Here is a 26,666-nt window from a genome sequence, read left to right on the forward strand (position 1 = left end):
CTTCGAAGCCTGGCAACGAGCCGTACCCCGTGCCGACAAGTCGTTGGACGTGAAGTCGGCGCTATGTGAGCTTCATTTCGACGAGCAGTTTATTGAGCGTTTTTACACGCATGTGATAAACGGCGAAACTGTTCAGATTCCCCGAGGGAAACCGGTGCTGAAATCTGACGCGGTGCCAACCATATTCCCAAATGTTCCTGCGTATCTTTCAAAGAAAGTGCCGAAGAAAAGGACGTCAAGAACATCCACTTGCGGCCTACCATCGAAAATTCGGCGTCAGGAACCAAGCACGTCTGCTTGCGAGGAGACAGCTGGCTCGTACAGCACAGAAAGCGACAGTAACCAAATACCTGTTCCGAATGTGCCCGCAATTCCCGACGTCCGCAAGTGTGGTCTTCCCAGCGCTTACTGGGCTCGACATCTAATTGCTGGAGCCGACAACGCCACGGTGTTTACAGTTTGCGCACTAGATGGTGACAAGTTGACTATTGACAAGTATGTGCTAATGACATCAGATGAAAACAAACTTCAAGCGACAGCTTTTGTGCAAGCCACAAAAATAAAGACCCTTGACATTACCGACATCGAAATGGCAGAAGAGTTGCTTCGCGACGTCGACTCCATGATACCATGCAGAGGGTTTGGTAAAACTGGTGAATTTGGAGTGAATTTAAAGTACAAGGAGAAGACTTTTGATGGCAGAACCTTCAGCCCATCTTGCCGTGGGGTTGCTCCAACGCCAGAAAAAGCCTGCCCACAATGCAAGCACCTCAGAAAACTACTCCTGAATCGTGAGTCCTACAGGCGAAGAAAAGGCAAAAATGTGGCCCAGTCCCAAAAGCTTTCATACAGGCTTAAGCTGCGAACAGCGCAAGCGAAAAGGAGTCGCCTGAGTGTCCTGCAGGCTAAATCACTCATCAAACAAATGAAAGAAAAGAATGCACGGAATGATTCTACAGCATTTGAAGAAGCGGTGAAGGCCCTACCCATTAAGCAGCAGCAACAAGTCAAGGCGTGCTTTGCTGCGGCTAAAAGAAAATCCACGAAAGGGATGAAGTCCAATGTGGGCACGAAGGACGCGGCTTGGCCATGACGCTAACCAGATCTCTGTTCTGCGTTCTGCAGGGCATTTTCCAGTTTAGCGCATCTTCAGCTGTGAGCGGCCACACGTGCTGGGAAAACGACGGCATCATCGACAAGTATCAACTTCCTCCAGATATCACCGCCGGACAAATTCCGCTGTGGTTCCACCCTGGCAATTTGACTCCGCTGGCGACACCAATCGGCAGTCGCTGCGTGACGTCATTCGAAGAAAATGCTATAAAAGAAACGCCTCACCGATTTGCCTTTTGTGGGCACGAAGGACGCGGCTTGGCCATGACGCTAACCAGATCTCTGTTCTGCGTTCTGCAGGGCATTTTCCAGTTTAGCGCATCTTCAGCTGTGAGCGGCCACACGTGCTGGGAAAACGACGGCATCATCGACAAGTATCAACTTCCTCCAGATATCACCGCCGGACAAATTCCGCTGTGGTTCCACCCTGGCAATTTGACTCCGCTGGCGACACCAATCGGCAGTCGCTGCGTGACGTCATTCGAAGAAAATGCTATAAAAGAAACGCCTCACCGATTTGCCTTTTGTGGGCACGAAGGACGCGGCTTGGCCATGACGCTAACCAGATCTCTGTTCTGCGTTCTGCAGGTCAGTTGTAACAATTATTCTCTTCGTAGTGATTGTCGTGGTATTATTGTCCTGCCGTGCCCACGGAAGTGCCTTAACCTTGCCTATGAATGTCTTTTCGTCTGCAAGTTGCTTCTCTGCGGGGACATTGAAACTAACCCAGGTCCCACGCAGAAAGAATTGTTTGAGCAGTTGCTTGAAGGTCAAACTGTAATCCGCAATGACATTGCAGAAATGAAAGCGCAATTACTTAATGTCGAAGGGCAGATCAGTAGCCTTCAGCAGATGGTCAGTCATATTGAAAAAAGGCTGTCTGAACTACCTTCATCACCGGAAGACGGAGTTCAAAATACGCTTAAATCCATAGAACACGTTATCACATTCCAGTCAAAGAAACTAACTGATCTTGAGGACAGAAACAGGCGATCAAACATAATAATTCATGGCGTTTCTGAATGCCCCGAGGAAACGGAAGCGCTTCTTAAAGAAAAAGTTCTAACGACGATAATGCGGGATAAGATGAACGTACAATGTGAATCTATCGGCCGCATCCACAGGCTTGGACGCCTTGGCAGCAAACGCCCGGTCATTGTCTATCTCCAAAATTTCAATGAAAAGAAACTGATACTCGATAGCTGTCGCAAACTTAGAGGATCAGGCATATCTATTCAAAATGACTATTCGCAAGCGACTTTGAAGAAACGGAAGTTTCTGTGGGAAAGCGCGAAAGCTGAAAAACTACAAGGTAAAAAAGTGCACTTGCTTCATGACAAGCTAAAGGTCGATAAAGAGCTATACTTTTGGGATGAGACAAAAAACATGCGTGTCAAAATAACGAACCAGCGATCTCAGCAGTCTGACACATGACCCGTTTTCAATGAGTTTGACAAGAGTTTACGTATAATCAACCTAAACGCTCGTAGTGTAATAAATAAAACAGTACCTTTGGAAGTCTCCTTACTAGAACAAGACCCCCACATTGCCGTCATAACTGAAACGTGGCTACGGACTGAAATATGTGACGAGGACGTTTTCCCACCTTGTTATCAAATATTTCGTAAGGATAGGGCTTCTAGAGGAGGCGGCGTGGCTGTCCTCATTAAAAACCCGTTAGATGCTGTTCTTTTGCAAGACATCCCCGGCCTAGAATGTTTATGCGTAAAAATCACATGCTGGGGCCATAACTTTTTGCTGTGTGCCATTTATAGGCCTCCTGATGCCACCCCTGAGTATCTGGATAAACTAGAAAAACACCTGTCTCAATTCCACAATCATAAAATACTCTTAATAGGAGACCTTAACTTACCAGGCGTTAATTGGGAGCGCTTTCAATCACTTTCTGAAAACAACAATCATTTCAATAGTATGCTGAGCATAATGTTAACTCATGACCTAGTGCAGATAGTGCGGGAACCAACACGTGTTCAAGGTACCTCGAAATCAGTACTGGATTTGGTTTTTTTTTTACCCAGACAATTATCAGAGTGCACAGTTCAAGTTGTAGAAGGTATTTCTGATCATCTTCTTGTCAGTGTTTGCTTACACATTGTTGCTCCTATGAAATCAAATAATTCTGTGAAGCGTTCTTTCAAAGACTACTCACGTGCAGACGATGCATCCATAATAGAACATTTGGAAACATGTCTAACTGATTTCACCGACACTGATGTCAACTCACTTTGGTGCCGTTTCAAAGATATATGTAATTTCTGTACAGATACGTTTGTACCAACCAAACAAAAACTAGTTAATAGGCAGACACCATGGATGACGCGTGAAATCATCCACCTGAAGCGAAAAATAAAGAGATTAAAAAAACAATGCATATCTATTGGCAATCTAAAAGAACTAAAAGAAAACCTTGCACGTGCGGTAAGCTCTTCGAAAGATCACTATTTTAAGACGGTGCTACCAAACTTTATTTCAGAAGATCCTAAAAAGTTTTGGAATTATATAAGCGAAAAAAAGAAGCCAGTGTCTCAAATTTCTATTAATGGCTCAATTGTTAATGATCCTGGTGACATCGCATGTCATTTGAATGAGTACTTCCAGAGTGTTTTTAGTAAGTCTGGTGTTTGTCCAGCCAATCACACAACATTTCATCCCTCTGATGTCAGTTTCATCTCTTACCCTGGCGTGGTTTCTATGCTATTGAACTTGAAAACGAAATCTTCATGTGGTCCTGACAACCTTCCTAACATGTTTCTGAAGCGATATGCTGAGTCTATTGCAAAGTTTCTTGTTATAATTTACCGTAATTCTTTACTTCAAGGTAAACTACCGGATGACTGGAGGGTAGCTAGAGTCGTACCCATACACAAGAAAGGTGATCGATCTTTATTAGAAAATTATCGACCGATATCACTTACATCATCCTGTTGTAAACTTATTGAGCACATTATCGCCAATCAAATTAATGAATTCTTAGATGAACATTCAGTTCTCTCTAATTACCAACATGGGTTTAGAAAAGGCTACTCGACAGTTACACAATTAGTTACCGTTATTCATTCACTCGCTTCATGTTTTGATAAAAATGGTCAAATCGATGCAATATTTCTAGATTTCAGCAAAGCCTTTGATAGGGTTCCGCATGACAAACTGATCTTAAAACTCAGAAAAATTAAACTTCCGGAAATTTTAATCACATGGATTAGGAGTTATTTGACTAATCGTTCCCAGTGTGTGGAAGTTAATGAGCGGCGGTCTGGCTATCTTCCGGTTGGTTCCGGGGTTCCTCAAGGGAGTGTATTAGGACCATTGTTGTTCTTGATATACATTAATGATATCGTTACAGTCATTGATCCTAGCATTGAAATTAGATTGTTTGCAGATGACTGCGTGTTGTTCCATGAAATCACTTCACCTAACGATCAGCACCACCTTAACACTGCTCTTGCTAACATTTCCGAATGGTGTAACACATGGGACATGAAACTTAATATTGGTAAGACAGTATATCTTCGTTTCTCTCGCAGAAAAGCTCCACTTTCCTTTGAATACAGGCTAGGCTCATTACCATTGCATGAGGAAACGGCATACAAGTACTTAGGTGTAACTCTTACTAATACTTTGTCGTGGAATACACATATAAATAGCATTTGTTCTTCTGCATACCGCAAGTTATATTTTTTAAGACATAAGCTCAAACAGTCTCCTCCAGCTGTTAAATTACTTGCTTATAACACACTAATTAGGCCAAAACTCGAATATGCATGTGTAGTATGGGACCCCTTTACTAAAACCAACATTAATCACCTAGAAAATGTGCAAAGAAAAGCAGTCAGGTTTATTTATTCCAAATTTTCACCGTATGACTCACCCACTGAACTGATGCAGGCTAACAACATTCCATACCTTGCACTGAGACGGAAAGCTGCACGTTTGGAATTTCTTTACCTCCTTTGGAATCATAAACTAGCGATTAACCCCTCACCATATCTTTCATCTTCTACATCAAGACTTACTCGCCACCATCATCCTAATTCTTTGACACCTTATTTTTCGAGAACAGATTTATTCAAATTTTCTTTTTTTCCCCGCACCGTAACAGACTGGAATGATTCATTGTAGCATTTAATCGCATTGGGATCATTGCTAATTGCATTGACTATACTTGTTTGCTTCGTTTTGTTGTTGTTTTATTCTTCCCCCACCCTGCTTGGATCTGTACAAGGTCTGCAGTATTGAATAAAGAAAGAAAGAAAGAAAAAGTATGAAAGTGAATGGGCTCTAGAGTGCCTAATTATGTCCATGAAAAGCCCACGCCTCTCCTACAAGGCGAGAACGATCCATCTCCAGCTGCAGCATCTCTCACGGCTGCTGTTGACCGAGGAGGCCTGCTGTACCCATCAGTCAAGCTCAATGAACTCGTGACCACTCTCGAGAACACTTTTACCCACTGCTTCAGTGTTACAGAAGTCATACCTGACAGCATCATGGACTTGGTTTCCTTCTTGCAGTTAAGAAAGCTTACACTTGTTGGCTGCCCTGACCACAGTATGTCCCTCACAAACAAAATTATCAAGTTTTATGTTCTTACTAGGCTCCACTTTCATGTCAAAGCCCAGAACAGCAAACGAAACGCTAAGCAGGAAAGAATGAAATTGCTGAAGCTTAGACGCGTGCTCTGAGTTTGATATTGTAACTTTAAGCTCTATTGATTTTTTTTTTTTGCCGAGTGGAAAGTGATTGTATGCCTCTTATTACTTAGTGCCAAGCGATGCGCTGTCTGTGTGCAATGTTTCAATGTTTTTAACTACTCCCGAGCGTATGTAAATGTGCGTATTTTTTCATTTTATTTTATTTTACCCTGTATTCCATGATGTGCAATAGATCTTCCTAATAATATGATGTGCAATAAATATTTGTTTTATTTTCCTCGCCCAGAACTTTGGTAATATTTTTTTTTAAAAAAACGCCGTCGCCTTGCACTCCAAAACACTGCAGGGATATGCGAACGAAAGCTTTAATTTGCGCAGATTCAACGTCACAGAAGTCTTGCAGCGGCAGCCAATTTCTTTTAATGCTTGAAATGGCGTTCTATCAGCCATCGTCACAGTGAGTTATCTGAATTGCCAATTTATCTGAATCATGCTTCAGCAACAGCATCTTTGAAAGGTCCGCGCGCTCAAGGCGCGCGCGCGTAACTAGCATCACCATTCCGCCGACAGCGCCACCGCCGCGCTGCTCGAAACGAAGGAGCGGCTCCGAGCTCCCGTTGGCGTCACCTCCCAATTCTAGCCACCATAGTTGTGGATTCAACCTGTGGAGACCGCAGAGCACGGAGGAAGGAAAAGGTAAGGAGAGGCCCTGACGTCACTCGTTGTGAAGCCGGAAGTCGGCCATATTGACTAGGCAAATTCTCCTCTCTTGTTTACATATGAATGCGAAGCAGAAGGCGCGACTCCCTCTCCGGCTCGGAAAGCACGTGGCCTGCGCAGCGCGTGTGTCGGGACGATCCGAAACTAATGGAACTGGGCTCATCACTCAGAGCCAGCGGGACACCTTCAGCGAAATCGCTTCGTCCGAGTAATAACAGGGAGTAACAACAGCTCGCCGACAACGAAGCAACTACGAGAGAACGCGCGCTAGATGCACTGACAACGGCGAGTGCTTTCACGTCATTAATTCAGCAACTGTACAGACAACACGATCGGTCGTGCGCCTTCTACGGTTGCATTCCGCCACGCGACTGACGCAGCGTCCTGCCACTGTGTCCGTGTTCCGCGTGAAACTCACCGGCGTCAGCATTCTGCGACCGTGGTGACTTCGAGCACGGTGCTAGTGACAGTTGAACGTGGTTGCTGTTACGTTGAGATTACATGCAATGCTGGTGGTGAGTGTACCAAGCGGAACAGAAAAGTTGTTTTAATACGCACATGCAAGTTGTTACTGTACACACACAACACGAAACTACGTATGTGCACATGGTCCTCATGGCGTCTTGCTGGGCTCAACAGCGCCGTCCGTTGTCACAAGCAGGAGCACTGCTCAACCGTCACTGACCTGCAAGGCGTTCGTCGTCATTCAGCTTCGTCATGGTGCCCAACGCAATTTCGCTGAGCATTTCGCTGAACACTAACTGCTTCATATCCGCGTCATCAGCCGCACGACACATGGATATGCACTTGTTCTACGCACTGTTGAAACCCCGTGATGGACAAAGGGATTTGTAAACGTTGCTAAGAGTAATGTAACAGCCAGGAGAACACTGCGTAACCAATAACGCGGCGCAGAGCACAGATATTGTCCGCCACGACTCAGCACGAGACCTGGGGAGGCACACATTCCGCCGCCAGCCGCGGCCGCTCACTGCTAGACCAGCTTCACTGCGCAACACGTAACCATAGCAACGCCGCCATTGTGCCTAGTGAATATGGCCGCCATGATGTCATTTCCGCCACATTTTTTACGCCCTGCGCCGGCTGGGCATGCCCTCTCCTTACCTTTTTCCTTCCTCCGTGCCGCAGAGGCTTTCTTCACACACAAAACAAAAATGGTGAAGGCTACGCTTTTTTGGCGCGAGCTTCGCGATGAAAACATCTTTTAAAGGAGGCGCTGTTATGGCCTCCGAGATGAGCTGACTCCGCGCTTTTAGTACATCCGGAAGCAGTTTTCTACCCTTTTGTGATGCCTGCAGCGCTCAGTTATTTCATTGCTTTATTCCGTTTAGCGGAAAAGTATACACTGATGAACATTTCTGCACTCTCTAAAAGTATTTGTGAATAATTTAGCGCCATTAAACTCGCCAAGCTTAATGTTTCTAAAACACAAGCTCATAGGGCTTTATATGTTCCTTTTTTTATTTAGCTGCGGATTTCTAGCCGACTCGCCTCACTAGGCAGCATTACAAGTTGAGCAAGCAAGTGAGCAAACATGGCCAGACAAACATTAGGTGGCCCACAGCAGAAGGGGTTTGTGATACCGTAAAATGGGGTTACTTTGTGACACGCGCTTGGTTTTCTTTATTTTATATCTCGCGCCACAACCAGGCGCCGCCGAAAAGCTATGAGCCACTCAACAAGCTCGCCTGACATGCTGTGCCACCTAGCGGCAGCCGGCGGAAGTTCCCGCGCTCTGGAGCCACTCTAGATGCCCACGTGGTTAATGGTGTTTTAGCGCGCATTGTTGAAGCACCGTAAACTTTGTGTTCTCGACCCGTCCGCACGATAAAAACAGCGATAACAGGTATGCACTCCTGATCGTTAATATGTAGGCTAAAATAAACTGTAATCAAAATTTATTCACGTCATGTTTGTTTAAGGTTATAGAAAGAAAACTGAAATGTTGATACTTCGCGGGGTAACTTTGTGACACGCCAACTGTCACAAAGTTACCCCACTCTGTTTTGAATTTATATTATATGTTGTTTTGTTGATTTTGCAGCATTTTCGAGAGATGAGGAATTATAAAAGGAAGCTTGGTGCCCGGCCGTACCAAAATTATACCCAGGAAACGTTGAATAATGCCGTTCAGTTGGTCCTCTCGAAGAAATTGTCTTGGAGGGCAGCATCTGAAAGGTTCGTGAGTACTATTAAACATATTTCTTTTTCTTGTTTGTAGGTCCTTGCCTACGCATTACAGTTACCTATGTACTATGTTTTGTTTGTTTTCCTCTTAGGTTCAATATTCGTCGGAACACCTTGTGGTTGAAGACAAAACAGGCTCGTGGTTTAGTCGATCGTCCGGCGCAAAAAGTTGGTCGTCAACCTGTTTTTACGGAAGAGGAGGAGAAGAGGTTGATTGCTCATGCAATTGAGATGTGTAGTGAAGGCGTTTCTCGATCGAACGGGAAGAAAAGTGTCAGCTTTCAAAGGTGGCAACTTCCCCGGTAAGGAGTGGGCAAACTCTTTCATGAAACGTCACAAAGATATTCTCTCTGAACGCGTGTCAAAAAACATCACATATGCAAGGGCCTCGACGGATGCAGAAGTGATTGACACGTTTTTTGGCCATCTCGAGAAAGAGCTGGATGGTATTCCGGGTGAAAACATTTGGAACTACGACGAAACAAATGTACAGGATGATCCAGGGAACAAAAAAGTGATAACTAGAAAAGGAGCTAAGTATCCAGAAAAAATCCAAAACGCATCAAAAGCCTGTACTTCGATTATGGTTTGTGGAAGTGCTGCGGGAGAGTTGGCTCCGCTTTATATCAATTACAAGGCAGAAAAGCTTTGGTCGACATGGACAGAAAATGGACCAGAGGGGGCCTGGTATAATCGAACGAAATCTGGTTGGTTTGATCACCAAGTTTTTGAAGACTGGTTCATGTCACTTATGCTGCCCATATTGAAAAAACAAGATGGTCCAAAAGCTCTAATCGGGGACAATTTGAGTTCCCACATTAGCCTCGAAGTGCTTCGTCTGTGCAAAGAAAATAATGTAAAGTTCATCGCGCTCCCACCGAATGCGACTCATCTGCTGCAGCCTCTCGATGTCGCCGTTTTTCGTAGCCTGAAAATAATTTGGCGTTCACTTTTGGCGGAATGGAAAGAGTCAACCTCTGGAAGCCGCTGCACATCCGTACCGAAAGACGAATTGCCCGGTCTACTAAAAAAAATGACGATTAAATTGCAAGAAAGTATTGAAGCGAACCTGAAGTCAGGATTCCGGAAGACCGGGATTTTCCCCCTTGACAAGACCGAGGTTCTCCAACGGCTTCCTAAATCAGTCCTCGAGGAAAGCTTGAAATCCATGACAGACGCAGTAGGGGGTGTCTTCTTGGAGGAATTAAAAAAAAAAAAGGAAAGAGGTGACAGAAAAGCGGGTCACCAAGAGGAGGAAGATGCTCAACATCCCAGCGGGGAAAAGCATATCGGTCGCCGAAGTAGAAGCCAGCAGAACGGGAAAACCGACAACTGGAAAGAAGGGCAGCTCTTCCTCCGGTATCAGAGCTAGACGATCTAGGAAGAGGTCTTCTCTTGAGGACGACAGCGCAGAAGAAAGCAGTGACAGCGAATCGTCCTCAGATGGTCAGTACGGCGACAACAAAAGGTGGTCAGAAGAAGATACAAGTGATTCCGAGGTACTCTCCGGAAGTCTTGACAACCTATCGGACACAGACACTTCTAGCACTTCCGCGATTTCAAATACTAGCAACGTCCCAAAGGTCCGCTGTACGGGTTCCGGAGAAAGCACTTTCAAGAAGGATGACTTTGTCGTAGTTAACTTCGAAGGACAAGTTTTCCCTGGAAGAGTGACGGAAGTCAAACCTGAGGGGTACATCGTCAGCACTATGGAGAGGACCCAAAAGAATTGGAGATGGCCGGACCGCGAAGACGCTATTTTGTACACAATTCAATCCCCTAGGCCTGTAGGCAAGCGAGGCATCTTTGAGGTAAAAGATCTTGATTGAGGTTGGAGACGTATGAACGATTTGTAATACAATGTAACGTTTCCAGAGCAGAAACCAGTTTTAGATAACGCAAATAAACGTTTGATGGGGTAACTTCGTGCCAGACCTTTTTTTCCCTATCATATTCAGCCACAAACAACGTTGTCACAAAGTTGCCCCACACGACGGGGCAACTTTGTGACAACTTTTATCCTAAATATAGCCGTTTGTGTTAAAGATGCGGATTTGTAGAACATACCGTCGTGTGAGGGGAGGTTTTAGCAACGTTACGCCACTATTCATTCGCGTTTATGTTGATAATTGTTCAGCGAGTGAATGAAAACGTACGAAATGTGTCACAAAGTAACCCCATTTTACAGTAGACTTTCATTCCAGATGTACTTGCATTGTTCAACGAGTATAGGCTGATGCTTATCTGAATCTTTGTTACAACTCCCTCCCCACGTTTTCCACTACTAAGTATGCAGAACTGCAACACATATACAGTTACAAAATTTCCTAACTACAACTAATTTGATGCTTTCACGCAGGTCTAAATGAACATTATTAAAATAAATGCCTACAAAACACTAATTAGACCATGTTTAGAGTACGCCGATCTCATCTGGAGTCCACATCAAAAGTACCTGATTAGTAAAATAGAACGAATACAAAAATTGGCAGTAAGGTTCGTATATTCAGAATTCGCGAGGCAGTCCAGTACCGCAGATTTACTCGCAAGGGCAAACTTAAAACAACTTTTTCAACGCAGAATAATGTCACGATTAAAATTCCTTTACCAATTATATCATGGTCATTTCCACATATCACGCTCTCATTACCTGCAAGATCCGCCTAAACAATCATTCCGACTAAATCATTCTAAAACAATACGCCAACCCTTAAGTCGTGTAAACGCTCACAAACATTCACTTTTTCCGTCGGCTATCTCCCTCTGGAACAGCCTACCCAATGACATTGTTTGTTGTAGTACGATTGACTCTTTCATCAACCGCATACAGTGTATTGAATTTGCACCATGATTTTTTTGTTCCTTTTTTTTTTTTTTTTCTGGCAATGTATGTATTTCGATGTATCTGTGTACCCACTCCTGCTTGGGCCGTGAAGGGCCTGCAGTATATTCAAATAAAAAAACATGTAAGAACAGTCTATGATAATAGTACTGAAATATGCCGCCACACAATATATAAAAGGTGGCCAAATAACAGTTTTGATTATTTAGAAGACTCACAGACACGCACACAATGGTTTCGTTCAAAATTAAGTTTAATATGTTCATTCACTTCCACCCAAGCCAGTAAGGGCAGATGCTAAGGAGTCCGAAAGTGCAGATGCAACCTTGTCTGAAAAATAAAGAAACACAAACGAAAATTCTCAACGTACACAATTACTCATTCTGAAGCATGACATGTACAAATACACCCATGGAATAAAAAACTGCAGCCAATCCTTCTGTTTTCGCAAAATAAGTTTCTCCACCAAAGCCCTAAAATCTGCACAATTGCTTGGGCCAAGCCTGTACACGAATGCTGAATTTATGAACCACTCATTATGATAAAGAAAATGGTGTTAAAGATATGTATACTTTTGCAAATGTTTCTTCTACCTCAAATATGGGGCTACAGGGAACATAGCAAGTGCTTCTAAAGCAATTACACTCACATTGCTTTTTCTACTTAGGTTTCAGCATTTACTAATAAAACACAAACAAGATGTTGCCACCAGGGTGCGGGACAAAATGTTTTACAATTTGGTTTTAGTAGTTTCGTGTATTCGGAAAACAAAGTTTCGTCCTGTTCAGTTGATGTTAAGCAAAAAAAAGGAGGCGGGGGGTTTCATAATGGTTTCTATTTGTGTACAAATACATAATTAAGGTGATGATAAAAATACTGTAGATGAAACAATTTTACTGCTAAGTGAAATAAAAATTCTCTGAGCAGGCCAAACGCTTTGCGTAAAGGTAAAGAGAGCGTGATGTTAGAAGTAGCACGTTACTGAGTGCGTTCCATATGCGAGACTGTTATTCTAATAAAACAAGCCTGAGCACTGACAAATTATGCCATGCTGGCACATCTAGGTTCACTACCAGCCTGCTGTACGCGCTAGCCAAGATGCGGGGAAAGAAATTCCGCCCAGCGGCAGCTTACCAGATCGCTTACGCTTCTTGAGCATCTTCTTGAATTCTTTCCGTCGAGCCTTATTCTGTTGCAGCTTCGGTTCAATGACACTTTCACTCTTGGAAGCCAGCTTGGAGCTTACCGTCTTCTTGCGTGGTGCCTCCGTCGTCCACTGCGGCCCGACCTCCTGTCGAATGTAGCCAAGTGAAAAAAGGTCAATTTTTTTTTTGTCGCACTTTCATTACGAAGCACGTTTCCCACGTTTTGTGCTGTAGGAGTAAGATTTTTGTATTCCTTGTAATGTTCAAACAAATTTGAGTGCCGGTTATTGGTTGGTCGGTCTAATGAGGTAGTGGAATTATTCCGAGTCAATTTTTACCCTTCTGTGTGTTTCAACAGTGTGCACCAAAACTGTCACATTTGAGTTTTCCCATTCTATAATGCTGCCGCTAGTGCAGCCAGACACGCAACTGACAGCAAGTCTGGATTGTTATACCAAGCATGGACACCAATTATGATTATGTATTTTCTCACGTGTTACTTGCACAAAAAGTTTTAGATAATTAGAGCTAAGGTCAAGACAAAAAAAAAAAAAAGAATGCAAATTTTGGCCAGAAAAGGTGGCTTCACAACAGTGCTTCACAGCTAAGCAAGGATGCCAGCTTTGTCCCATTACGCGGGAACATTTTCAGAATATTGTCGGAGAATCGTTGCCAAGGGGGCTGGTTGTACGCGAGAAAGAGCGTTACTTGCAGCATAAAACGCCTACCACACCTCATTTGACACAAGCTGCACTTGGATCAATGTCACAATGCAGCAGACAATTACCAAGCAGGCAAAAGGTGTTAGAACTTGACGTTCGCTTTCCCAAGAAAATTCTGTGTACTCTGTAACCATATTGTGAATTGTGTCTACTGGCACATGGTGTTCCCTACCTGGCCAGTGTCCATCGATGCGGTGGTTTCTTCCTCGGGTGCCATGTCTGCCGTTCCCATGGATTCCAGAGGAACAACATCCATTGGCCGAACTACGGGAAGACCTGGAGCGAGAAAGGTGGTTGATGATGTGAGAACCCTCATCGGTGCGTATATATATATCGCCAGTGTACTCCAGTGCCATTTTCCTGGTTCCCTTAAGTCCAGAATTTCTAGGCCACCACAGCCTGTCGATCTAGTGCGCCAAAGTGGGCAGCTGTTGAAACGAAAGCTCTGGGAACCAGTAAGAGGTCCGGCTAAAATTTGTAGTCACGAAGAAGAGTTGCAAGCAAATGCCGCAACAAAACTGTGCTTTATTAAACATAAGCTCTGTTTAGTCATTTGGTAGTGCTATCCAAAAAAAAATAAGCATGTTGCGTTTGTGTGCAGGCCTGGCATCTTCCTTCCCACCTCCCCTTCCTTTTTTATTGGCCCTGGGACACAGCGACATGCTGGTAAAATAAAAATAGCAATTCAAGCACCAACAGTAACTTCCCACTAGTGCTCAAGCATGCACTAAAAATAACCGCAACATCAATAAACAATGGGGACAAAAGGGTGGAGGGATTTTGAAAAATGCCCTTTACGAACTACCGTATTTACTCGATTCTACCGCGCCCTCGATTGTAACGCGCACCCGATTTCCACCGCGAAAAAAAAAAAAAACGTAAGACATCGATTGTAACGCGCAACCACTTTTCTCGCTGGCCCACACGATCACACCAATTGTGAAAAAGACTCTTTTCGGGAGCGTCTTCCGTTTAAGTATGAGGTACGGGGGAAGCTTGTGCCTATCTGACGTGCAACAGAGCATTGCTGTCACTCTAGTTTTACCGTGGCTCGATGTCAGCACGCGAACTTGCTTCGCCCCCTTCTTCTCGACAGTTGTGGTGCCAGGCATCTCGAAGTAAAGAGGCATCTGATCGGCATTCTCGATTTGCCCAAGCAGGGAGCCGTTGTTGTGCCGCAAGTTTAGGACGAACCTCTGAAAACTGAAGCTTTTCTTCGTACTCCTCCAGCAACTTTTGGTATATGCCCGTTCGCCTTCAGAGGGAAAAGCCTTTCCTCTTCATAAAGTTAGTTACCAGCACCTGCTCGCTTTAAACTGGCTCTGCATTAGCCCTTTTTCTAAGGCTAACTGCATAGCCTGCACTTGGAGCAGTTCTGTCGTCACGGGCCGCTGTGCCGCTCACTGCTCAATCACATACTCGCCGAGCAGCTCTTCAATTTGCGGAAACCGACCCTGCTGTGGTCCGCTGAAGCCTTTGCGTGAATCTTTGCTGTCGACAATCTTCTGCTTTTGTTTCCGCCGGTCCCGCACCCACGTTTCGGGAACTCCGAACGACCGCGATGCGGCCCGATTTCCGTCCGTTTCTGCACACGCGATGACTTTTCTTTTAAAGGCGGCATCGAACTGCACTCGAGTTTTTGGAGTCGGCCCTTCCACGCCGTCGATGCTAATGCACTACTAGATGACGAACTCCTCAGCACACGTACGAAGTGCCGCACATGAGAAACACATAGGCAGAGATGGCCGACGCGCCATGCCGACGCACATAGGGGGCGGCCATTTTGGATTTGCCGATGGCAATAGATTGACCGCAATTTTTTTGTTCGTACTCGATTCTAACGCGCATGCGATTTATGAACTCGCTTAACCGGAAAAAAGGTGCGCGTTAGATTCGAGTAATTACGGTATACGAATTTTCCAGCTTTCCGTGCATCCAGGTAGTAACTTATTTTGCTCACGTGCTGCTTCTTGCCAGCTCCACGATTTTCACTTCACTTTCATTCATTTACTGTTAAGGCCAAAGCACTACAGCGAGGAGCATGGGGTTGAAGGATACACCAGACACAAAAAACCTCCGAGCGTAAGATTACCTCGGTCAGAACAGTAACTGTAACAGTGACACAATGGTCGTTGGTTCAACTACACCATCAGGACTGTTCATTTCAACTACACTTACATGCTCTCCGAAAGTTCAGCAAGAAGCTGATATTTTCAGCAATGACAAAGTACTTCTGAAGGCCCGGGGAAAGATGAGTGTGCAAAGGACTGAATAGGCAAGGAAACTTGGATAGTGCTCAGTGTGAACCCGTATTATAATGACTCAGAACAAACATAACTTATTAACAGTAGTGTGCCTACTCAGTCATCTCCAAGCATGCTTACTCTTGTGAAACAAAGTATAAGTGGAGAGTCTCACCTTTCAGCTCATGCTCCTCTTCTTCGGCAATTGCATCCAAGTCAAACTCGGCTGCCATGGCCGACACGATGCTGGTGCCTTCCACACTCGACTTCTCCTCAGGAGGTTCCGTGCAGTACTTGATGCGGCCACTAGAGACCACAAAAGACATTTCTCTTTATGCGCCTTGTCTCGCGTGAAGCTTTTAGATGTCTAATGATTACTGACACGAATCTATATATCTTCGGATTGTTGCTTCTAATAGAGGCACTGGTGTTGAGAACCCTAAAATATGTATTGTCAGGCTGGTGGTTAGGGTCTCAAGAGGGGATACAGTGCCTCTCAAATCTTCAGCAAGAAGGGAAAGGAACGAACAAAGATAGCAGCGACGAACCAGTTCCAGTCGGAGAGGATCTTGCGAGCTGCTGCCCCTGCATCAGGCAGGGCACCCTTGCGAAGCCGCCCCATACGTTTTGCCAGCATAAGCAGCAGCTCTTCTGGCGACCCATACTCGGGTAGGCGGTACTGGAGCATGAGTTGCTCACGCGATGCTCGTCGCAGGATGGAGCAGGCAGGCCCCACGGGGTCCTCCAGGGACTGGGGGCTCTTGGCGTTACGCAGCGCCACTGTGGCCTCCGTCGCATCGCCCGAGGCCAGCACTACACCTGGACTGTCTAGCAGCCACACGTGCTTGTCCAACTGGACTCGCTGCATGCACCTGCACAGACAGTCCGAGATCAAGAATGGCAAACTATATCGACAATCTTGAAACATGCGTCGGGTACATAAGAGTAGATGACAATTATGAAAAGGCAGCATGAAAAGCGACGGTAAAAACCAATGGCAACGGTTCTTACTTCGTGACACCAGGCACAGCTCCAACAGTGCAGGCTCGCGACCTCTTCAGGCTGTTGACCAGACTGCTCTTGCCGACATTGGGATAGCCTGCACAAGTTTGCCAACCACTCAACTCAACGCTGCAAAAGACACCGATCTATGAGGCAGGAAACTTCCGTGCCCAGTCAAACCGCCAGACATTCGCAATTGCGCCAAGAAAACGGTGGGCACAGAATAGAAGGCACAAGCCAACGATTTGAGAACTTGTTGCCGTAACAAAGACAAGATCCCACTGAGGCAGTTCGCTCCTACGAAAGATTAATCGCTCCAATGCATCAACATTTATTCTTTTCTACAAAAATTAGACCAGCCTTTGTTTGTTCAGCACAAACAAACCTAAGCAAGCCTCACTCAAATAAACACTTGGTTGCTCTGTTTTGAGCAAATATTGTCAAGTATCAGACATGATTCAGCGTGCCATTCCAGGTAATATATTTTATGACCATGCAGAAAGGCACTTCAATTGAAGAAAAGAGTGAAAAAAAAATGCGAGAGCCTCCAAAAAATCTTGAAACATTACTTTTTAAAAAGATTTGTCACTGCTTATCAGAGTCCCCAGTTTAACTATAATAAGCGGATTTGGGCTTCCCTTTTCGCCGAGTTGCTTGTACAATTTTCCAGTCGCTTGTCACGTTCTTTGGGCTTATTTGCAATTTTCTAGCAAATAAAGTTATTTTAGTGATCACCACGCTCAAGTCGAGTAGCTAAGTGTTCAAGTCAAACACAGAATAGGGAATTAATAGCGTCAATCATGTATTGGCAAACATGCATTCGAATATAAACGGAAAGTGCACAGGGAAAAATTTTCAAAAATCAATATGTGCTTTCATTTACATTTGCACATACTTTTGCTGTTAAAAGTAATCAAAATTTTTCTTTCTCCCCTACGTGTTACACATTTTTAAAGTATAAAAATAAAATATTTTTAATAATGGGAACATTAATTGAATTTGCACTTATTTTGCATAATTATCTATTAGCTCGGTGGAATCCGGCAACTATGCTCCACGTTATAGTGGTACAAGTATTTTAAAAATCTGTCAGCATCATTCTTACCTGATTTATGTGCTTGGCCCTTTGCTTATGTAGTGTTTATATAAGCATGACACAAGTTAAGTAAAAATACTACTTGTGCCCTACGAGTGACAAAAAACTACTAAATGTACGGAACAGAAAAAAAAATAATGAAGAGGGAACTTCATCATACAATGTCAGTCCTGTGAACACTACCAGGAATTTTTTAAATTGTGATAGCAATTATATGAACATTCTCAGCCGATTTTTCTCGTTGCTGTCCTGTTTTAAATATCTATATATACTTGTACAGGGTGTACCAGGTAACTTTAGCTAGAGTTAAAAAATATGCTGGCACACGCGATTACGATGCAATATTTGAGAAGACAAAAAATAGTCTGACTAACTCCAGGCAATGGTGAGCAACATGCATTTGGACGCGTCGTGATTATGTGTTCCGGCATATTTTTAAACTCTGGCTAAAGTTACCCGGGGCACCCTGTATATGTAAAAGAGGCATATAGAAAAATAAATTAGTGAACAATTTTTCAAGGAAACATACTGGGGATTGATCTAGCGACCCCTTGCTCTGCAGCCCACTGTGCTAGCCAACATAGCCACGCACCATGCTTGTGCCAGTGTTATAATGGCGAGCTATTCATTTATCGATCATGGTACGCAGATCCCGGAGCAGCTTGAGCATATTTTCTATCACCAACGCCTTTACAATTTCTTTCAAATTAAAAATTGCCCTTGACAAAAAAATGTGGCCCTCTTCTGTACCACTCATGATGTAGAAAAGAGGGAGGAAAAAAAAAAAAGAACACGGGACACACTAGGCGTCAGACGCCACCGCGTGGCAGGAGATGCTGAGTGTTCATTCCACATGCCACCTCAGTTTTGATGAAAACAAGTAATGAAACCGTGTTGGCTTCTGCAATGCGGATAGTTTCAGCACCTTCCTCATAAATATATGTAACGACTATGACCACTGTCAGTTTGCACTTGTCCTGCGTATACGTATGCGCACTTTAAATGTTCTTTACGCTGCAGCGGCGTGTCGAAAGTATTGAGCTGCTCTGCATTCTTCGTGTGATACTCTAATGCCTTGCTATATCATTCATTGCTTTATCTACTGGCAAAACTGAGACTTTCTTTTTTACTCCATTACACCCTTTCAGCGTGACCTGCAAAGAACTGTCCGTAAACGTGTCAAATTTACACAGCACTACTTCAAAGCACTCAATGTTTTATTGCAACAATGATAATACAGTAATATGTTGGTTAACGTGATTCTTAGTAGATTATTTTTAATTAAAGAGTAGTTGAATAATAATTCATCCTGGAGTCATTCACGTTCCCTTATGCACACATAAAAGCAAATCTCAGGCTAGTAATGCAATGTCAATTCATTTTCCCTTTTACTTATTTTGTGCAAAGAAATGTTTGATGTGGCTCAAAGAAAGTGGCACGTTGCATGACTCTTCAAATGTGGCGACCCGCCGTGGTTGTCCAGTGGCTAAGGCACTCGGTCGCTGACCTGTAGGTCGCAGGATTGAATTCCGGCCGCCACGACCGCATTTTCGATTGAGGCGAAAATGCTTGAGGCCCGTGCGCTTAGATTTAGGTTCACATTAAAGCACCCCAGGTGGTCAAAATTTCTGCAGCCCTCCACTACGGTACCTCTTCTAATCACATGGTGGTGATGGGATGTTAAACACTAACTATTATTACACGGTAGACTCGCGACAATTCAAACTGATAATAATTCACACTGAATTCTGATAATTCACACTTTCTCTTAATTCAAACAAAGTTCAAGCTTTTGGTTGGCCCTGTATTCTTTTAATATATTTAAAAGCACCTTAATTCAAACTCCATCATTCGGTTAATTCATACTTTTTGAAGTTCCACACCAAAAAACATCTGCTGCTTTCCCACTACTGGTCAAAAATTTGCATGCTTATACAAACCTAACAGCCTAAAAATGAAAAATAAGCACCCGAGGCCTTCAAGGAAAAAATGCTTGGCTAGTAAACAGATGTTTGAAAAAAATAAAATGCACACGCATAGTAAACTGTGATGCTTCTCAATTTACATAAAGCACTTTGTGGTGAAGCCACATACCTAGAGCAAAGAAGCAGTTGGCAATTCATGCATTCTTTAAGAGGTCTTATCAGCAGTAAATGGCCAATAAACTTGTGTACCGTAGTCCTCTGCCTTCTGTTCATTACATGTAGATAGGGTTTAAAGACACTTTAAAAAATTTTAAATGAGATAAAGTCAATGCTTAATTATAATGTGTGGTGTCACGTCACCCAGAGTCAACCATCTGAGAGCTTCTGATCATTAAAACTTCTTGATAATTCAAACCAAATTCAGAGGTCCCTTCGAATTGGAATTAACGAGAGTCAACTGTATTATATTCGAACATAGCAGGCAGCACCTTCAGTCCAGTAGTCATATTCAGCAGTACATTGCAAAATGAAGTTAAATGAAGACACATTATTACACAGGAGGCTTAATTTTTCCAAATCTCGATGCTTTTTGCTCTTTCTTAGCCACTTAACACAGCCATATGTTACGTACACAAATGTCTACAAAGTGCTCAAAAGGTTAAGGGGAGACGCGCCCTTCAAACAAATTGTCCTAGGAGTATTACACCTACATAAGACACTATGTGATAAGAAGTTAATACGCAAAATGAGCTCATCTGCTTGGCTCTTCATTGCCCTGCAGCCTACTGACCCACGACGCCGACAGTGATGCACCCCTGGATCCCCTTGTTGCGGCAGTAGTTGCCCAGCAGCTTCAGCAACAGCTGGGCACCCAGGCAGGCGCGCGTCTCCACATCAGGGGCCGCCTTCTGCTGGGACTGCAAGTGCAGGTCACCCAAAAAGGAAAAAAAAATTCCATAAACGAAATTTCTAACCCTGCACCTGAGAGTGTACAATGCCCAACCAATTTTAACAGATCGTACAGAGCTTTACGTGGCCAGACAAAGTATTGCAGTCTCTTAGCCAAGGCACGTGTAAATATTGGAACAAATATTACGGTATTCGATTCGATATCAACCGACATATACAAGTCGCATAAAACTCCCTGTAGAGGTACTCCCACGGAAGTAAAGGGGTGCCACACAAAGACTACATCTATTCAGGGGAAATCCGCTCTGCCGCAAAGACCCACTTCAAGGTTAAACTAATATATTTCACTAACTTTGATTAACCATTTTCTAAGTGTAAAAGCTTATTGCTATAAGGTTAATAAATACATGCTATAATACATGCGGCTTATATTCTCAAATTTTAGCAATGTTTATAACATATCACAGGTTAACACTTGCAATCTACGAAAATTCAAATAATGCTACCATGCAAAATTATGTCCAATTCCTTTGAACAAAAAAAAAATGTCATTTATATATGCCTTGTTTCAAAGTAAAAAAAAATATTGCGGAGGTCAGTCTGCCGTATGGCAACCATATTCGTTACAACAGAGCATGGAAATGTCAAATATAGGCACAAATTGTTTTTCATGTCCCATTTCACTCCAGAAGTATTGTAAATAAAATAAATGCAACAAATTCCCTCAGACGTCGGATCTTGTAGATGCACTGTTATAATAACTCATTCTTTCTTTTTTTGCAATGATGTCTGCCATGATGCAAACTATGACCTAAACACTTCTTTCATTCCCGCTTTCTGCTTCATGTAGTTTGAATAACTTAAATGTTCCAAAGCAATGGGCCACTGTTGAAGCCTTCTGTCCCAGTAGAACATCTGTGTCTGTGCAGGCTTTATGAGCGTTTTTTTTTTTTTATTAGAATAAAGACAAGTCAAGATGAATTTTGACACATCTGTTATCTACCATAGAACAGCAAAACACAATGACTCCATAATGAGTGCGCATCTACTCAGCAAGGGGCACATTATATAAGCATGTTTAGAACGATTTGTACACGTGTTCATCAAAGTACACCTGTGCGCAGCGTTTACCATATTTGTGTTCCCATGCTATCGATTGGTAGCAACACTTCATCAAGTTCTCTCATAACTGGGTTGATCGGCAGAACATGGGAGAGGCCTTTGCTCTGCAGTGGGCATAGTAAGGCTGGCTGATGACGACGGTACACTTCACCTAGGCCGTGGCGGCCTTCGTAATACGAGATCTCTCATGGCCTCCTTTTAGACCTCACGAACCACGCAAAACGCTCTAAGAAAGCTATTACAGGAACAACACTCACCAAGTGCTGCTTCTGAGACTGGGTGGATGCCTTGAAAGCAATGGTGGGCAGCTCTCGACGCAGGTAGCGCAGCCATTTTGTCAAGTTCTCTCGTGGAATCAAATCTGCAAGATTCGCAGGTCTCATGCTTCCGAGCTTATTTCATGTGCGATTATATGCGCTAAGGTCTACACTGCCCACAATCCGAAATGGTAATAAGCATGACTACCTTGATAAGAAAATTCCAAGCATGGCGGATTCGCGCTTCCTGCACACTTGAACTCACAGGACATGAAATTCATGAATTTAGGACAAAGCAGTAGCCATAGTTCAGTTCCCATGAACTCCACTTTGTGTGACCCCAGCATAACCTTGGCTAAGCTCAAAGTCTCTCATATGGCGACTATATTTGTGACGACAGGGCATGGAACTGTCAAACAAAGGCACAAATTGTTTTTCCTGTCCCATTTCACTCCACACAAGTATTGTACATAAAAGAAATGCAACAAATTTAATGGTGACATTACGGTGATCACCCTCAGTGGTATCCTCACATGTGCAATATTGAGAATAATTGCAGTAAAGCACAATGAAGAAATAGCGAATCCCATGGCATCGCAGTCTATGCAATTTAACTTCACCAAACGATTCTGAGCAGGCCCCCGAAGCCTTCTCAGGCACAAATATCACAAATTTGTAATTTTACAGCCTTTGATGTCTCACACTACCATCAGCAACATTTTACAAAGACAGGGGGCATACGCCTTTCTTTACGGGCACGAACATTTTCAAGAACAGTTTCTTTACCTAGAGTTATTGAAAGGTGGGACGAATTAGCCGGTAGTATTCGTGAATTGCCGCCGAATTTTGTAGACACACTGCGATAATGAATCGTTATTTTTTTTTTAGTATGATGTTAACCTTGTAATCAGTGTATTTTGTTCATGTAAATATACCCCACTCCTGTAATAGCCCTGTAGAGGGCTGCAGTTGTATTCGAAAATAAATAAATAAATATAACCTGCCTTCAGCTCTTCGTTTCTTATATATACATATACACAAGCGAGCATACCCCACTTCATCTTAAGTTAGTTTACTTATGAAAATTATGACCCTACAAGACAGGCCGTCTACACACCTTCTGCTCACATAAAACCAACCTTCCTACTTTGATTTTAATTCTAGGTAAACTGAGAAAAGAGGCAGAAGGTGCGATGTGTGGTTATGTTAATTGTCCCCCACATACATCGTAGGCCCTTAGACCGCTTTGACCATCATAGCCTGTCTTGTTATAGCTTCGGATATGAAAAGATACATTAACGTAGGTATGCACCGATCTTGTTGAGGAGCAGCACAAGGCGTTTGCCCCGTGACTGCACCAGCTGCTCCAACTGTGGACTGCGTGTTCCCAGTGGATCCCTGGCATCAAGAACCTGCAATAGCAACACAACACATGGCGATATGCGATTGAAAGCTTCATTTCCTAGCAACAGTCCATATTTTGGTAAAGTGCCAAGGAAAAACTCAACTGGCAGCAATAACGATGAACATAAAAAAATGAAGATATGGACTAAGAGTTCTCTAACACTAAATAACTAAGTTGATCAACAAAGAGTAAAAACCAAGAACTGATCTGCAAGTTTTCACTTGCCATGTCAGTAAATGCACAGAGTAATTAGGCTATTAAGAAGGTGACATCTTACTTCGAGCATTCTTCTTAACAAATCTGTCTCCTCATGCAAGTACTCAACATTTCATTTTTGCCTAATGATACCTCCACCTCACAATGAAACTATAGACAACAAGTTGCTTAACAAATTATGGTTCTGATCAAAACTCATTGTGCGCTCACATCACACACTAAAGTGTTTGTAAGCTGAGAAAGATCCACACTGAGATGCAGAAATGACCAAAAGGTTCAATCATGAGGATAAATAAGGCAGCAAAAAGGTCCGGAAGCAATCCAAAGCCTAGTAATATTTAAGAAAATCATCATTAAAGGCTGCAAACAACTGGTGGACTGACACACTACATCAAATAGCAAAGAACAAAAGCTTTCACGGTTGTGCCAAACTATTATGGCAACTATCCCCCAGAAAATGCTGCCGTTTCATACAGTAGGTGATAACATGCTATGTTTTCCAAGTCATCTGGAGTGTTTGTATATTTGTTTAACTACCATGTAGTGCAAGGGTTTTTCCTAGTCATGTGTGCCAAATGAGTGCATCACTAACCTGTAGCACAACGTCAGCCCCCTCTACAACTTTACGCAGTTCTTGATATCCTGTCCGGTTAGACAGCTCCTTGAGAAGATGATCCTGGCCTGTCTGCACCAGGTGGTCATGCAGCATTCCCTGCAAAAAGAAAGAAGAACTCGACACATTACACTGGCTGTTATTTGCTGCTAGCATAGACTGAAAAACAAAAACAGAAAAAAGCTTTCAAGTGCCATTTCTGTGAGCCATTGATGAATGAGCCATTGTTGAAGCCTTCTGTCCCAGCAGGACATAAGTGCCCGTGCAGGCTTTATGAGCACTTTTTTCATTAGCAGAGACAAGCCAAGATGAATTTTGACACGTCTGTCATCTGCCATAAAAGAGCTAATCACAACGACTCCATAATGAGTGCACTTCTACTCAGCAAGTGGCACAGTATATAAGCATGTTCAGCACATTTTGCAATTGCAAACAGCTGCAAGGTTAGCAGATGGCACATGCGAAGACTCCACACTGAACATTCCAAGTCCCAACCATCCTGCAAATGTTACCACTTACGCTGACAGCAGCATGCTGGGCTTGGCGTTTGATGGCATCAGCCTGTAATTCACCGAGGTCCCGGTGTTTGGAGTGCTGCTCCTGCCGAGCTTCTTTCTGGCGACGCCGCTGCTCCTCACGCATCTGCTGCTGCAGCTGTGCCTCCTTGAGAATCGCTCCTTTGAAGGGAAGGCTGTTGGGTATGCCAGGGTCCTTTGGCTTGTCTGCATTCACAAAGCCTAATATGAACTAGCCCACAATCAAACCAAGGAAAGTGTAGGAGACCTTATTTGAAGTTACTGTGCCATAAATGTGAAGAATGTGAAGTGGACGAAAAGACACTTTGAAGCACGCAGGGAGCGAACCTGCAACCTTCGGATAGTGTGTATTACGCTGTTCCAATAGAGCTATAGCAGTGGTCACTTTCTTGTACACTTATATCGGGTCTATCTGTGCATTTAAACCTGGGAGAGTTCAGCGCTGCTTGTAGCCATGACGGCGAGTGTAGACGCACCTTTTCTTTCTTTCTTTCGCTTTCTTGCCGGCCAACGACATGCCACATGCATCACACAGCACCAACGACATGCAGCTGACTAATAATCCCTTGCGTACTAACTGAAGGCATCAGGTCTGCCAGAACGAGACTCCTGCTCTGAATGAAAGAAGTTCATACGCTTATCTTTGTCAGACACAATCTGGTCAGACACAATCTTAACAGGAGAAAGAGGACACGACACAAGGTGATGCACTGAATGATCAAGTATAGAAATGAACCAATAAGAGCTAGACACATACTACTTCAGATAGCAACATAGCACAATTACGTACTTTAAGATGGCATCACTGAATGATGAGCTGGCGACAGAAAGCCTGTTATTCCTACATCGACATGACTGACAAGACGGCCAGCACATGAGCACCGAGATCATACTGCGCACCTTACACAAGCTTGCTTGACTGTACCCTCATTTTTGGCCTCAACAGGGGACTGTTTATGAAATCAGAAGAGTTGTTGAAACTAAGATTAAGGATGAAAAATTAATGGTTTGACTTGGTTTAAACGAAAATGGAAGCGTTACTAGTTCATCCAGCATAAAATACAGTGTCATACGAAACAATCGAATACTGGTAGGAAATGCAAAATGTCAAATTTTGACCGGGAATAATTGGGAATTCTCGGTCACTAAGGAATTCGCATTTGACTATGAATACGTTCCTGTTGGCACTCACGTTTGCTGGGATTCTTTTTCGCCTCTCTTCTTTTCTTTTTGAGGTGCTGTCGTACCTGAAATTGTTAACAATGCGCGTTAAACCACGAGGGCAACAACGTCAAACAGAACTTTCAGAAATGAGAGCCCACCTTCTTTTCCACTTTGTAGCGCTGCCGGCATGACACTCTCTTGCTCATTTTGTCTAAAAATGAATGAATAAAACCGATGAAACAACACATAGATCAAGTATAACACAAATGATCGATTCAACACTGAACGCAGCGAAATCAAGATGTGGTTTCATCCAAACTCACTCTTCATGTTCGGCATCGTCCCTTCCTTGTCGTTACAAACACACAATCACAGCGCGTTGACTGAATCCTTGGAACCTTCTGTAAGCAAAAAATCTGCTCTTTGCGCGTATGACGCGTATCACAAAGTGCGATCTTCGATTTAAGCGCAGTCAAATCAACGTACCTCTTCGCTTTTCACGTGGTAGTCCGACCACACGCAAAATTAAATCGACGGGCACGACGGGTACCGTGAAAATAACAAAGGTGTATTTCTTGGGTTATTTCGACAGATGCTCTTGATTTTCAATACTGTACCAAACTAAAACAATAATACTAATTTCATTAAAAAATACTTAGTTTTATATGTAAAAAGTGTAATTTACAAAGCGATAGTGATTTAAACTTTCTTATTTCCTTCTAACAGAAAGCACTGTTTCAAGCGCGCTTTTTAAACCA

At 43.4% G+C, this 26,666-nt stretch overlaps 1 protein-coding gene across 1 annotated transcript; it reads right to left on the reverse strand.

Moving 5' to 3' along the window:
- Positions 1–11,788: 11,788 nt before the first annotated feature.
- Positions 11,789–26,396, reverse strand: Ns1 (Nucleostemin 1). The gene is made up of 14 exons (XM_075873150.1): positions 26,232–26,396; positions 26,067–26,119; positions 25,937–25,991; positions 24,728–24,930; positions 24,188–24,307; positions 23,287–23,386; positions 21,975–22,078; positions 20,477–20,603; positions 16,675–16,762; positions 16,212–16,535; positions 15,839–15,969; positions 13,593–13,696; positions 12,688–12,844; positions 11,789–11,883 (listed from the first exon to the last, which is right to left on the reverse strand). The coding sequence occupies exons 1-14, from the start codon at positions 26,245–26,247 to the stop codon at positions 11,816–11,818; spliced, it is 1,650 nt and encodes a 549-aa protein (XP_075729265.1). The 5' UTR covers positions 26,248–26,396; the 3' UTR covers positions 11,789–11,815.
- Positions 26,397–26,666: the final 270 nt, after the last annotated feature.

The sequence above is a fragment of the Rhipicephalus microplus genome, chromosome 9, assembly GCF_043290135.1.
Source record: "Rhipicephalus microplus isolate Deutch F79 chromosome 9, USDA_Rmic, whole genome shotgun sequence".
Taxonomy (NCBI): Eukaryota; Metazoa; Arthropoda; class Arachnida; order Ixodida; family Ixodidae; genus Rhipicephalus; species Rhipicephalus microplus.